At 42.3% G+C, this 13,134-nt stretch overlaps 1 protein-coding gene across 1 annotated transcript in view; it reads left to right on the top strand.

Annotated features, from left to right (window-relative positions):
• The window catches only part of LOC132897219 (cadherin-4-like), a gene marked incomplete at its 5' end in the record, with an annotated part of 970,760 nt that extends 957,853 nt beyond the window's left edge, over positions 1–12,907 (top strand). The window contains 3 exons of the mRNA XM_060938690.1: positions 1,064–1,203; positions 1,603–1,767; positions 8,076–12,907. Of these exons, the coding sequence (XP_060794673.1) occupies positions 1,064–1,203; positions 1,603–1,767; positions 8,076–8,279 (509 nt within the window). The remainder of the gene's footprint in view (positions 1–1,063; positions 1,204–1,602; positions 1,768–8,075) is intronic.
• Between the last annotated feature and the right edge of the window lie 227 nt (positions 12,908–13,134).

Consider the following 13,134-nt stretch of genomic DNA (forward strand, 5'->3'; position numbering starts at 1 on the left):
TCTCACGGTTACCAGAGGGCTAGCCCCCCACTGTAACCCTCGCTGTATAGGCAAGAGGCCAAGGGCTATAGAAGTGGAGATTAGCACTGCACCCATATGTCTTAAAGAGTTGGTTAGTACTGGTACAAGAAACTGCCTGGGAAGAGCAGATTCTGGCATGAGAGGGACTTTGACTTGACTTGACTTTGGCTACTTGGAAATGTAGCTAACTTGAGTAGAGAACATTCTCAACACTTTCCACTACAACTCAGGAAAACATTCTAAGACCTGCTGCTGTAATCATAAAGACTGTCCCATGCTTATTCCAGGATTATGATCATTCTGAATTTCCCAGGATTTCTTCTACACCTGTATGTTGTAATGACTTATAATCTTACAATTAAGGTTTTTAGTCAAGACCAAGTCATGACCAAGACCAGAGTGCATCAAGACTGAGACAAGACCAAGACTTTGAGGGGTTGAGATCAAGTCAAGACCAAGACTAATGCAGGTCGAGACCGAGTCAAGACCAGAACCAGACTAGTGGGTGTGAAGGGGTGGGGGAGGGGTGACGGTCATTAACAGTAACGAAATTTTCAAATTAGCAATGAGTCACATTATTGGAAATTTTACATCCAGTCACAATAACGATGTGAACAAATAAATCAGATGATGCACAGGCAGTTTAGTGAAATCCCTGCAGTTGTGGTCTTGACCGGTCGTAGAATAAAATTCTGAGTCCTCTATGTCTGAGACTGAGACAAATGTGCTTGATTCTGAGACAAGACCAAGACCTTCAAAAAGTGGTTTTGAGACCAAGACTAGTCTCAAGTATTACAAGACTACCTCCAATTCAGTGTGATCCCAAATATGATGGATTACCTTTTGAGTCTGGTTCCTCTCAAGGTTTCTTCCTCCTGTTGTCTCAGGGAGTTCTTTGTCGCCACTGTCTCCTGTGGCTTTTTTATCAGGCATCTAAATCTACATTAGGTTTTCTGTAGAGCTGCTTTGTTGCAGTGTCTACTATGTCTACAATGTCTGTTCATTTTTTTCGTTTTGGCTTTGTGTGATTTCTCTACTCCAGGCATGGTTCTGCTCTTTGTGGTGTGGATGAAGAGGAAAGAGAAGGAAAGGCAGACAAAACAGCTGCTGATTGACCCTGAGGATGATGTCAGAGACAACATCCTCAAATATGATGAGGAAGGAGGAGGAGAGGAGGACCAGGTGACTGGAGCTCTGATTCTAGAACTATACCTAATTCATCCGTGACTGAGTAGCAGCAAATCTGGACCAGATTGGGCAGCTAAACATTTAATGAACAACATTGCTAGAAAACGGCTAATCTATTTTAAGGTCATAAAGTGCTAATCCTCACTTGCTTCACATAAGGTATATAGCCAAATAAAGCCATTACTACCATTCCACCTGGCCTGAGGGAAGGAGCTCGTCCAGCTGGATATTAGCTGCAGATGTTGTGCAGCTACGTGCTCCTTGTTTCCTAATTTCAGTTGTTGGCTAATGTAACTATATTAGCTTTGATTCATGTCTTCATTGTGACTGTGGGCATAATCTTGCTGGTGTTGTGTGGGTTTGTCTTTAGCATATCTGTGTGCTAATCTGCAGGACTATGACCTGAGTCAGCTGCAGCAGCCCGACTCCCTGGAGCACATCATGGGTAAACCCCCAGGGGTCCGACGGGTGGACGAGAGGCCTGTGGTGCCAGAGTCTCAGTACCCACTACGGCCCATGGTGCCCCACCCTGGGGATATTGGAGATTTCATCAATGAGGTACACTGACGAAAATCAGGAACTGAATTTCTGTCTGATTAGTTTAATAATCGTACAGATTTTCCAACAGAAGGATAAAACTTGCTACATATAGAAGCCTATCAAGAGAACTAGAAAGCATCATCAGCATCCAAGATTCCTGATGGTTTTATTCCAGGCCATGCTCACCATTTCAATTGCCATTTTTCAGTGCTGTGTTGTATTCTCAATCCTTTTTTTTTATAATGTTTGAGCTTGTTTATGATTTAAAAAACAATGTAGACAGTTCTAGTTTCTAAGTTCTAGAACAAGAATGGTTCTTTGTCAAGGTAGTGAGAAATAATTCAGATATATGATTGTGACTACTTACTTTTTTAGCAGCATTGATTCTGGAAGGGGGCGGCACGGTGGTGTAGTGGTTAGCGCTGTCACCTCACAGCAAGAAGGTCCGGGTTCGTGGCCGGCGAGGGCCTTTCTGTGCAGAGTTTGCATGTTCTCCCCGTGTCCACGTGGGTTTCCTCCGGGTGCTCCGGTTTCCCCCACAGTCCAAAGACATGCAGGTTAGGTTAACTGGTGACTCTAAATTGACCGTAGGTGTGAATGTGAGTGTGAATGGTTGTCTGTGTCTATGTGTCAGCCCTGTGATGACCTGGCGACTTGTCCAGGGTGTACCCCGCCTTTTGCCTGTAGTCAGCTGGGATAGGCTCCAGCTTGCCTGCGACCCTGTAGAACAGGATAAAGCAGCTAGAGATGATGAGATGAGATGATTCTGGAAGTTTCTCTCCCATTTCCTTTCATAAACCTTATGACAATTTCTAATTGTAAAAAAAGATAGGGGAGAGTGGGGTAAGATGAGCCACTTTTTACATTTTTCATCATAACTACATGTTAAAGCCATTTTTGCTTCCAGTCTACACACCATACCAAATTTCAAAGTGTACTGTTACTATCTGAGCAAAACATAATTGATAAGCTCTTATGGTTAGAGTGATATTACCTCTTGAAAAAAAAATGTCAAGTGGCTCAACTTACCCCATGCACGGGGTAAGATGAGCCACTGTGTGGGGTAAATTGAGCCAACACAAAACATGTTAGGTTAACAAAGTAAACAACTTTTATTATTAGAAATGCAATCAATGAATCAAGTCAAGTCAATCAAGTGGGGGATAGGGCCGTTGCATAGAGAAGGGGAGATGAAGAGAGAGGTGATAGAACGAGATGGGATAGGGAGGGATAGATAGATGGATAGAGAGAGATATATGCGTAGATAGATAGAAAGAGGGATGGTTAGAGAGGGAATGAGAGATATACTATATTATAGAAATTACTAAAACAGTAGAACAGTGCCAAAAGAATCTTATTTCTTTCAGTAGGTTAAAACATTGCTAAAACATGCAGCAATCATTCCATCAATCATTCAATCATTTCATCATTATTCAATGTTCCAAGCGTTCAAATGGCAAGGGAACACCATTTGCCTCTCCCTCCGTGCTGTCCCCCCAACAGTAAAGGGGCGGGGCAATTTTTTCACAATATCCTGTCTTGACAGGACAGCCTCATCTTTCTCTTTGAAGACAAAGGTTGGCTTTCTTGCAGAGCCATGGCATGACCGGCTTCTTTTGAGAAATCTTGCCTCTATTTCGAAGACATCCAATTTGATTATCTGGCCAATGAAGAAATGCACTTTCTTCTTCCCCGTGTATTTTGCCACAACATAATCCCCCACATCTAACAACTGGTCTTCCTCATCTGATGTCATATATATATATATATATATATATATATATATATATATATATATATATATATAATGTGTTGTTGTCATATATGACCAGTAAATGTGAAAACTTAAGTGTCATCCATATTGGGTAAGCTCAGCCACCAATGGGGTAAGTTGAGCCAGTGGCTCAACTTGCCCCACATCTAATGGCTCATCTTACCCCATGGCCACCATTTTGTAGAAAAATGCTAATAAAGGGGATTAGGCTAATCAAAATTATTTTTATTAGCATTCATATCATAGCTTAGAAAGCCACTAACTTAACCCTAATGTGTCTAAATATTATTCTACTTTTGTCTTCTCTAAATCATCTTCACTGTGGACAAACATGGAATTGACTTAGAAAGCACAAAAACACATTTTTATAAATATGTCCCTCACCTAGTTTGACATGTGGTGCTCCTCTCCACAAGTGTAAGTAAATGGTCCCGGCCCCCTTTGAATGTGGTCACATGGTCACATTTGTTTACTGTTTCTTAGAAACAGGGGGTGGCTCATCTTACCCCCTGGCTCATCTTACCCCGCTCTCCCCTACTATGTTACTAAGGCTAAAGTAAATGGTGTCATTTTGTCATTATCTGTCCCCTAGGGGCACCTGTCTTAGTAGCTGCCCTTCTGTGGTATCATATTGCATGTGGATTTTGACTCTGGGTGGCATGGCGGTGTAGTGGTTAGCACTGTTGCCTCATAGCAAGAAGGTTCTGGGTTTGGGCCCAGTGGCCGACGGAGGCCTTTCTGTGCGGAGTTCGTATGTTCTCCCCGTGTCTGCGTGGGTTTCCTCCGGGTGCTCCGGTTTTACCCACAGTTCAAAGACATGCAGGTTAGGCTAATTGGTGGCTCTAAATTGACCGTGAGTGTGAATGGTTGTTTGTCTCTATGTGTCAGCTCTGCGATGACCTGGCGACTTGTTCAGGGTGTACCCCGCCTCTCGCCCATAGTCAGCTGGGATAGGCTCCAGCTTGCCCGTGACCCTGCATAGGGTAAGTGGTTATGGATAATGGATGGATTTTGACTCTGGTTACTAACTTTACATGTTTTTGTACACACAAATTTTTTGTCACTCAGCACTTTACAGTTTTATATAACTGTGGCAGCGGGGGCATGGCCAAGCAGCAGTCTGTGAATGGAGGGCGGGGTCGGGGAAGGTAAGTGGCTAAGTCATTCCACCTGCTGTCAATTAATGTGTGTGTGTGTGTGTGTGTGTGTGTGTGTGTGTGTGTGTGTGTTTTGTTACTGGGATGGAGCATAAAAGGAGAGAGAGCAGAGAAAAGGCCCTCTCTCCCCGACCACAACGCATGTGTGAGTGAGTGAAAGAAAGAAAGCTGGAAAGCTCAATAAAGTGTTTGTGTGTAAACATCAACTCTCATCTGCCATGCTTCTGTGGTCCACCCACATCAGGAACTGTTACAGTGGTGCAGAAACCTGGGAGCATAGAAGGGAACCACCCCATGGAGTCCTCCCCATTCGAAGAGCTCATCTGTGCCCTCACTACTGCCCAGAAGAACCAGCATCAAGTGCTGATCACCCTCCGAAAGGAACAGGAGCAACAGTTCAAAGCCTTGATGCTGGCCCAGCAGGAAGATCGCCAGGCGTTCTGGCACCTACCTCCTCGTGTCAACAGGAGTGTCGACCACCACTGCTGGCACCCTCACGAAGATGGGACCACAGGACGATCCGGAAGCGTTCCTCGCCCTCTTTGAGCAAGCAAGCGAGGTGTGGGGGTGGCCACAGGAGCAGCATGCATCCTTCCACTCCTGACTGGCGAGGCGCAGCTCACAGCGCAGCAGCTCCCTGCTGACAGCCGACTGGTGTATGCTGATCGGAGGAAAGCCATCCTGCAGCAGCTTGGCCACTCCCCGGAGCAACATCGCCAGCGCTTTTGGAGGTTGCATTGGAAGAGGTCGGCCGGCCGTTTGCATTCGGCCAGCAACTCCGGGATGCCTGCTGGCGGTGGCTGAGGGCGGAAGACCGCGACGGTGATGAGATCATCGATCTGGTGGCACTGGAACAGTTTATCTCTCGGCTTCTGGAAGGAATGGCGGAATGGGTCCAGTGCCATCGCCCGGCGTTGCTGGAACAAGCCATTGAGCTGGCGGAGGACCATCTGGAGGTGGCTCTGACAGCAGGCGAGAGTTGATGTTTACACACAAACATTGATTGAGCTTTTCAGCTTTGTTTCTTTCTTTCTTTCTTTCTTTCTTTCTTTCTTTCTTTCTTTCTTTCTTTCTTTCTTTTACTCACTCACTCACTCACTCAATCACACATGCGTTGTGGTCGGGGAGAGAGGGCTCTCTCCTTTTATGCTCCATCCCTGTAACAAACAAACACACACACACACACACACATTAATTGACAGCAGGTGGAATGACTTAGCCATTTACCTTCCCCGACCCTGCCCTCCATTCACAGACTGCTGTTTGGCCACGCCCCCACTGCCACAATAACTATTATAGTTTGTTGTTCTTCAAGCTCCAGTGTTTTAGAGTGGTGCTTGAAAGTTTTTGAACCCTTTAGAATTTTCTATATTTCTGCATAAATATGATCTAAAACATCATCAGATTTTCACACAAGTCCTAAAAGTAGACAAAGAGAACCCAGTTAAACAAATGAGACAAAAATATTATACTTGGTCATTTATTTATTGAGGAAAATGATTCAATATTACATATCTGTGAGTGGCAAAAGTGTGTGAACCTTTGCTTTCAGTATCTGGTGTGAACGCCTTGTGCAGCAATAACTGCAACTAAATGTTTCCGGTAACTGTTGATCAGTCCTGCACACCGGCTTGGAGGAATTTTAGCCCGCTCCTCTGTACAGAACAGCTTCAGCTCTGGGATGTTTGTGGGTTTCCTCACATGAACTGCTCACTTCAGGTCCTTCCACAACATTTCGATTGGATGAAGGTCAGGACTTTGACTTGGCCATTCCAAAACATTAACTTTATTCTTCTTTAACTATTCTTTGGTAGAACGACTTGTGTGCTTAGGGTCGTTGTCTTGCTGCATGACCCACCTTCTCTTGAGATTCAGTTCATGGACAGATGTCCTGATATTTTCCTTTAGAATTCGCTGGTATAATTCAGAATTCATTGTTCCATCAATGATGGCAAGCCATCCTGGCCCAGATGCAGCAAAACAGGCCCAAACCATGATACTACCACCATCATGTTTCACAGATGGCATAAGATTCTTATGCTGGAATGCAGTGTTTTCCTTTCTCCAAACATAACGCTTCTCATTTAAACCAAAAAGTTCTATTTTGGTTTCATCCATCCACAAAACATTTTTCCAATAGCCTTCTGGTTTGTCCACATGATCTTTAGCAAACTGCAGATGGGCAGCAGTGTTCTATTTGGAGAGCAGTGCTTTCTCCTTGCAACCCTGCCATGCACACCATTGTTGTTCAGTGTTCTCCTGATGGTGGACTCATGAACATTAACATTAGCCAATGTGAGAGAGGCCTTCAGTTGCTTAGAAGTTACCCTGGGGTCCTTTGCGACCTCGTCAACTATTACACGCCTTGCTCTTGGAGTGATCTTTGTTGATCGACCACTCCTGGGGAGGGTAACAATAGTCTTGAATTTCTTCCATTTGTACACAATCTGTCTGACTGTGGATTAGTGGAGTCCAAACTCTTTAGAGATGGTTTTGTAACCTTTTCCAGCCTGATGAGCATCAACAACGCTTTTTCTGAGGTCCTCAGAAACCTCCTTTGTTCATGCCATGATACACTTCCACAAACATGTGTTGTGAAGATCAGACTTTGATAGATCCCTGTTCCTTAAATAAAACAGGGTGCCCACTCACACCTGATTGTCATCCCAATAAATAAATGACCAAATATAATATTTTTTGTCTCATTTGTTTAAATGGGTTCTCTTTATCTACTTTTAGGACTTGTGTGAAAATCTGATGATGTTTTAGGTCATATTTATGCAGAAATATAGAAAATTCTAAAGGGTTCACAAACTTTCAAGCACCATTGTAGCTGGGCTAATTCATGAATAAGGTCTAAAACTTCATTCTTGGGGCTAAGTGAGTTGCATTGTAGTGTCACAGTCATGGTCTTTTGCCTGGGAAACTTCCAGAACTAAGCTTGATTTCCATGGTTATACAGAAATTTTGCTTTAATATTGTGGGTGATATAGTACCTCCCCGGGACTTGGAGGAAAAAAAACTGATTTCAGATTGATTTATGGCTTCTACAGGAGCGCATACCATCATTTGCCATCTTAGTCTTGGAAGGTTTATATATCATTGCTAATAATCACACTCACTACAGCTATCGCAAATTACATTTTTGCTTCCAGAACCTCACTTTTTATCTCTGTGTCTGTGAAAAAGATTTGTCCAAATGCATTTACACAGCTGGATTTGATTTCACAGCCATTTTATTGGTCAACAACTGTTTCGGTGTCTCAAAACAAAGATCTAACTCTTTTAATCAGCTCATCAATCAAGCTAATCGCTTTAATTCAGACTGATGATGGCTGACACCAACTTTCGAAATGCTTCTGATATTCAACCTTTTTTTCTCTTGTTTACCGCAGGGTCTGAGAGCAGCGGATAATGACCCGACAGCCCCACCATACGATTCACTGCTAGTATTTGATTATGAGGGCAGCGGATCCACAGCCGGGTCAGTCAGCTCACTCAACACCTCCAGCAGCGGAGAGCAAGACTACGACTACCTCAACGACTGGGGACCGCGTTTCAAAAAACTCGCCGACATGTATGGGGGTGGAGATGACTAGAACGGAAAGGGGCAGTCCTTCAAAGGCTCCTCTCACATCACCTGACCTGCAGCGGCGACCAATCATGGGCCTCTCTCTCTCTCTCTCTCTCTCTCTCTCTCTCTCTCTCTCTGAAAAACACACCCACCTACCAATCACTTGGCCAGCTCCAACTCCAGAGAGAATTGTACAGAGAGAGACAGCGATATAGCAGACCTGCTTTTTCCTTTAATTATGTTTCTATCAGTTTCTTGTTTTTTGTTTTGTTTTGTTTATTAGTAGTCGAGCTGTATTCATGCTTTGTGCTTTTTTTTTTTGAAGGATCCTGTGTTTTGGTTGATGCAACCGTCTGCAGGCAAACAAACACTTCCTGCTATTATTAAGACAGCGCATAAAAAAGAGAAAAAAAACGAGTAAAAAAAAAGGGGCAAGGTAGGCATTCTACTCTTAAAAATGGTCTAAACAAGCCATTCTTTTTCTTTCTCTGAACTTGAATTTTTTGGAGAAGAGGAGCACTGTCGCCGTTGTCGTCGTTGTCGTTATCGTTGTTTAAGAAGTGCCTTTAGTGGTGCGTAGTTCTTGGATTTTTCTCAGGATTGGTCTTCTGTCCAGACCTACACCTGACATCAACACACACTTCTACAGCTGACTGGCTGTGTTCCAGTTCCTCATAATTCTCCTGCAAGAACATTGAGGCTTTTGGTTTGTAGCTCCATGAAAGGAAGCTTATATACATTAAATGATGTGTGTCAGGTTTGCGTCACTGAATAGTGTTTGAATTTCGACAAAATAAACTAGACTGCACAGTTGAGGAGATGGTTACAGAGAGCTTGGCAGAAACATGATAACCATTCAAACCATGAGGTTAATCAGGATCAGGTCCAAATTTGGTACCGATAATTGCTTATATGATATATTTTACCGTGAATTTTTTATCGTGATTTTAAATTCTCACTACCCTCGAAGAGTTTGTCTGGGTAGGCATCAGTTTTCGGCAGCATTTGTGCTCCTGATCTAAAGATTGTCCCATTCAGAAAGAAAGCAGCATATGGACAGCTTTTAAGGTTCTTCTGAGGTTTCTTCTTGTTTGGACAGGTTAAAACGCAGAATTGCATGTGGAAGCAAATCTCAGAGAAGGCAAGAACATTGGAGAAGTGTCTTTTGAAAATGCTGCCTAGTGAGAACAGTGAAAGGTAAACATGTTCTTATGGCATTAATTTGTAAACCATTATTGCTGTTATTGTGCTATGAAAATGCAATGCCTTGAAACGCTCGGGTTAGGGTTTCATTTCCGTGTTTGCTCTTCATTGAGACCCTGTCCACAGGTATAATTGTTTTGGGCTCATGCTCATCATAACAATATTTTGAATCCATGAAAACAAAGCTCTCAAATAGATTTTCCATTTCCGTGTTGATGGAGATATTTTCGAAAACTCTGGTCATGTGAATCAGGAAATATTTTGAAAATTCGGGGTAAAAACCGAGTCTGCAAGAAGCAACAAGCTCTCTATAGAATTCAGCTTACTTATTTAGGCATCATAAATGTATTACTTATCTTCAAAACCATATATATTAAGAAATTAACGATGCTAAAATGCATGTTTGTCACCAGAAGATTAAACTATCGCGCACTGTAAGCCATGGGCCAAAAGTTCCTGGATTTCCACTTTCTGATAAAAAAAGAAGAGGGAGGGTGGGGTTAAATAGCATTTGTAAGTGTTCATTCATCATATCAGCACACTGTGTATCACTGCACTGTTGAGTAGTTTATTCATAGACACATTTATCACCACATCATTTGGGCATTTGAAGAAAGCGTTCACTCGTTCATGAAGACTCTCCATCTTTTGAACGTACTGAGGAAGTATTCACAATAAAATATTCTGTATAGATAATCAGTGTAGTTTGATGTTTCATGTTTCACACTATGCTGGTGTTCAAAATATGCTCAAGCTCCCATCAGGGGCACGAAAGGATGAATCGAGTCCAGAAAGATCTTCATCATGTAAGAAGCTTGATAACAGCTTCCTTTAATATCAGTCGTGTTTACATTAAAAGAAACGTGTTTGGAGTTTAATGATTAGTCACAATTGGTGGCATAAAACACAATCCGAAACCAGTATCAAAACAAGTGTTGTCAGGCAAAACAAACCTCGCCCGGCAGCACTTATTTTATACCTATATGTTGATAATGGTAATATTTCTCAATCATCAGCTGTCAGGTTATAGTCCTATGAAAATCCATGACCTTGAGTTTGACATTTCAAAGTCATTCAAGGTCAAAAGTCATGGTGGCGACTGAAAGCCCATGTGAGACTTCTTATACGTTGATAATGGTGAACATCTGGCTATCATGAACCATTTTAAAGTTATAGGTCTTTGAAAACCCATGACCTTCAGTTTGACCTTTCAAGGTCAAAGATCATGGTGCCAAATGATAGCCCATATGGCACTTCCTATAGAGATCTTGCATGTGACGTCACAGCCGATCCAGATTGTGACAGACGCCATCTTGTAGGTCAAACGCCATATTCCGCCTTCTACTTCTGCTTTTACTTCTACCTTTTCTTCTGGAAAACCCTACTATATACAATTCTACTACAACGGCTGCGGCTACAAGCTCTCCCTACCTGTGCACGTTTTTTATGTTTTTTGTGTGTATTTTTGCGTGTTGTTCGTCTGTACCGGACTTCAATATCCACTACAACCGTATGGACTTACTGGACATTGGTTTCCAGCAGAAAATGACGGTTTGTAGCGATTTCCATCGCATGCACAACATTCCGGACGAGAAAAAAAAAAAACATTCCGGACGAGATTGCGAGACCAGCGGGGTCTCCGTGGATTGTTATCGGAAGCAAAGCGAAGGAGGCGGCGCCGGAGCGGAAGCAAAAGCGAGGCTGCAGAGCCGGCCTGTTGACTAAGCTCAGAAAACAGCCACTCAAATCTCCACTGCCAAGCCTCTACCTCTCCAACGCCAGATCCATGTAAACAACACGGACGATTTGGAATTACAGCTGGAATTACCTTATTCTATTCTATAATCGGCTGGTCAGTGCTATACTCAATACTTACTTACCCATCCAGTGAGGATCATTTTCTTGTTTACAAGATGCCACATCTGAGTCGCTGACAAATCCTGAATTTCTGTAAAGATAACTGTGCAGAGATTTATAAGCACACAGTGCTTCACCACTGAACAGCGAGGGAAAGTTGATGAGGTAATTATACACGTCCGGGTATTCCGCTGGCAGTTCAAAATCCGGTCGTGAAAACTCCGTCCGGAAAGCCATAAGGGTCACAAATCTGTAGATCGTTTATTTTAGACATATATCTAGTTATCTGTTCATTAGAAAAATGAGCCGTGTAGTCCGTCGGTTGAAATTGATCCATTCTGTACATGAGTGCAGCAGTATTCAGCGGTGTTTTTGACCGACATGATGGCGGTTGTGTACTTTCCGGTCATGTGACTGCAAGATCTCTATAAGTTGATCATGGTAAATATCTGTCTACCATCAACTGTTTTCAAGTTACAGCCCTCTGAAAATCTGTGACCTTGAGTTTGACATTTCAGGGTCACTCAAGGTCAAAGATCATGGTACCAAATGAAAGGCCATATGGGAGTTCCTATCTGCTCATAATAGTAAACATTTGTCTATCAGCAACCGTTTTTGAGTTATAATGGAAAATGTTATTTTGACCTTTCCAGTGACCTTGACCTTCACCTTGACCCTGAAAATTCAAAGTTACTTGGTGCAACAGTCTAGACGCTAGATTGTTAACAGACAGACACACAAACAAGCAAACAAACCGCACTGATTACAAAACTTCGCCCCGCTTACTCCATTGCGGGCGAGGTAATGAATGGCTCATAAAATGTCCTGATTAGATTGTTTGTTTGTTTGTTTGTTTGTTTGTTTGTTTTGTTTTTCATATAATTCTTCTCAAAGCCTGTTGCAGTTTTTGGTTCACAGGAAATGACTCATAGATTTCAAACAAAGCAGCATCCTGAGGGCAAGTTTAAAGAAAGGTCTGGGTCACATTATAACATAAAATCCAATTATCTTGGACAGTCATTATGCATAATCCAAACAGGTTTGGAAAAGTAAGGAATTAGGAATTAGTAAAATCCGGTAACTCGTCCTAGAAGCTGGAAGAATGATAGGAATAAACAACGAAACAGGAATTTGCAGTATAAAGAGACGGTAATGGGAAAGCGCGATATTGAGAAAATTAAGATTCCGGAGCTAATATCAATCAGATAACGTGATCAAGATGGCGCAGTAGTGAGAAAGCCCAAGAAACAGGAAGTAAACAAGGAAGTAGACAACGACACAAATGGTGTAAAGAGACTGAGGCTGTGTTCACATGACATTTTTTTTCTTTTATAACAAATGTGACGACCAGATATGCAAAATGTACATCACTGGAAACACTGTCCATCTTCGGAGAGCCTGTCCACTTCCTGTTAATGGAATTGTACCGAAATTGGCTGCAGTTCACCTAGAGGGCGCTCTATAGTGGGAGTGAACAGAGCTGAACAGGCTAAAATAATTATTTACACCTGCTTCTCGAGAAAAAAAGCCTAAATTTTATTTTAGGTTTTTTTTTTTCAAATATATTATTGATTATATATGAGTGATTCCACGCTTATGGGTACTGAAATGGGGACATGAACTTATTTTTAAAAATTCACCTAAAACCATTTCTTTTTTTACCATCAGGTCACAAAACATGTAATCTTTAATGAATGATATGTTAAAAGATAACTTTAATTTTCTGAGATGTAATAAAAACATATTTATATGCCAAAGTCAAGCCTATGAGTTCCAAAATGATGTCTGTTACATTACTTCTGTTACGATTGTCCATCTCG

Source organism: Neoarius graeffei, chromosome 13 (genome assembly GCF_027579695.1).
Source record: "Neoarius graeffei isolate fNeoGra1 chromosome 13, fNeoGra1.pri, whole genome shotgun sequence".
NCBI classification, from domain to species: Eukaryota; Metazoa; Chordata; class Actinopteri; order Siluriformes; family Ariidae; genus Neoarius; species Neoarius graeffei.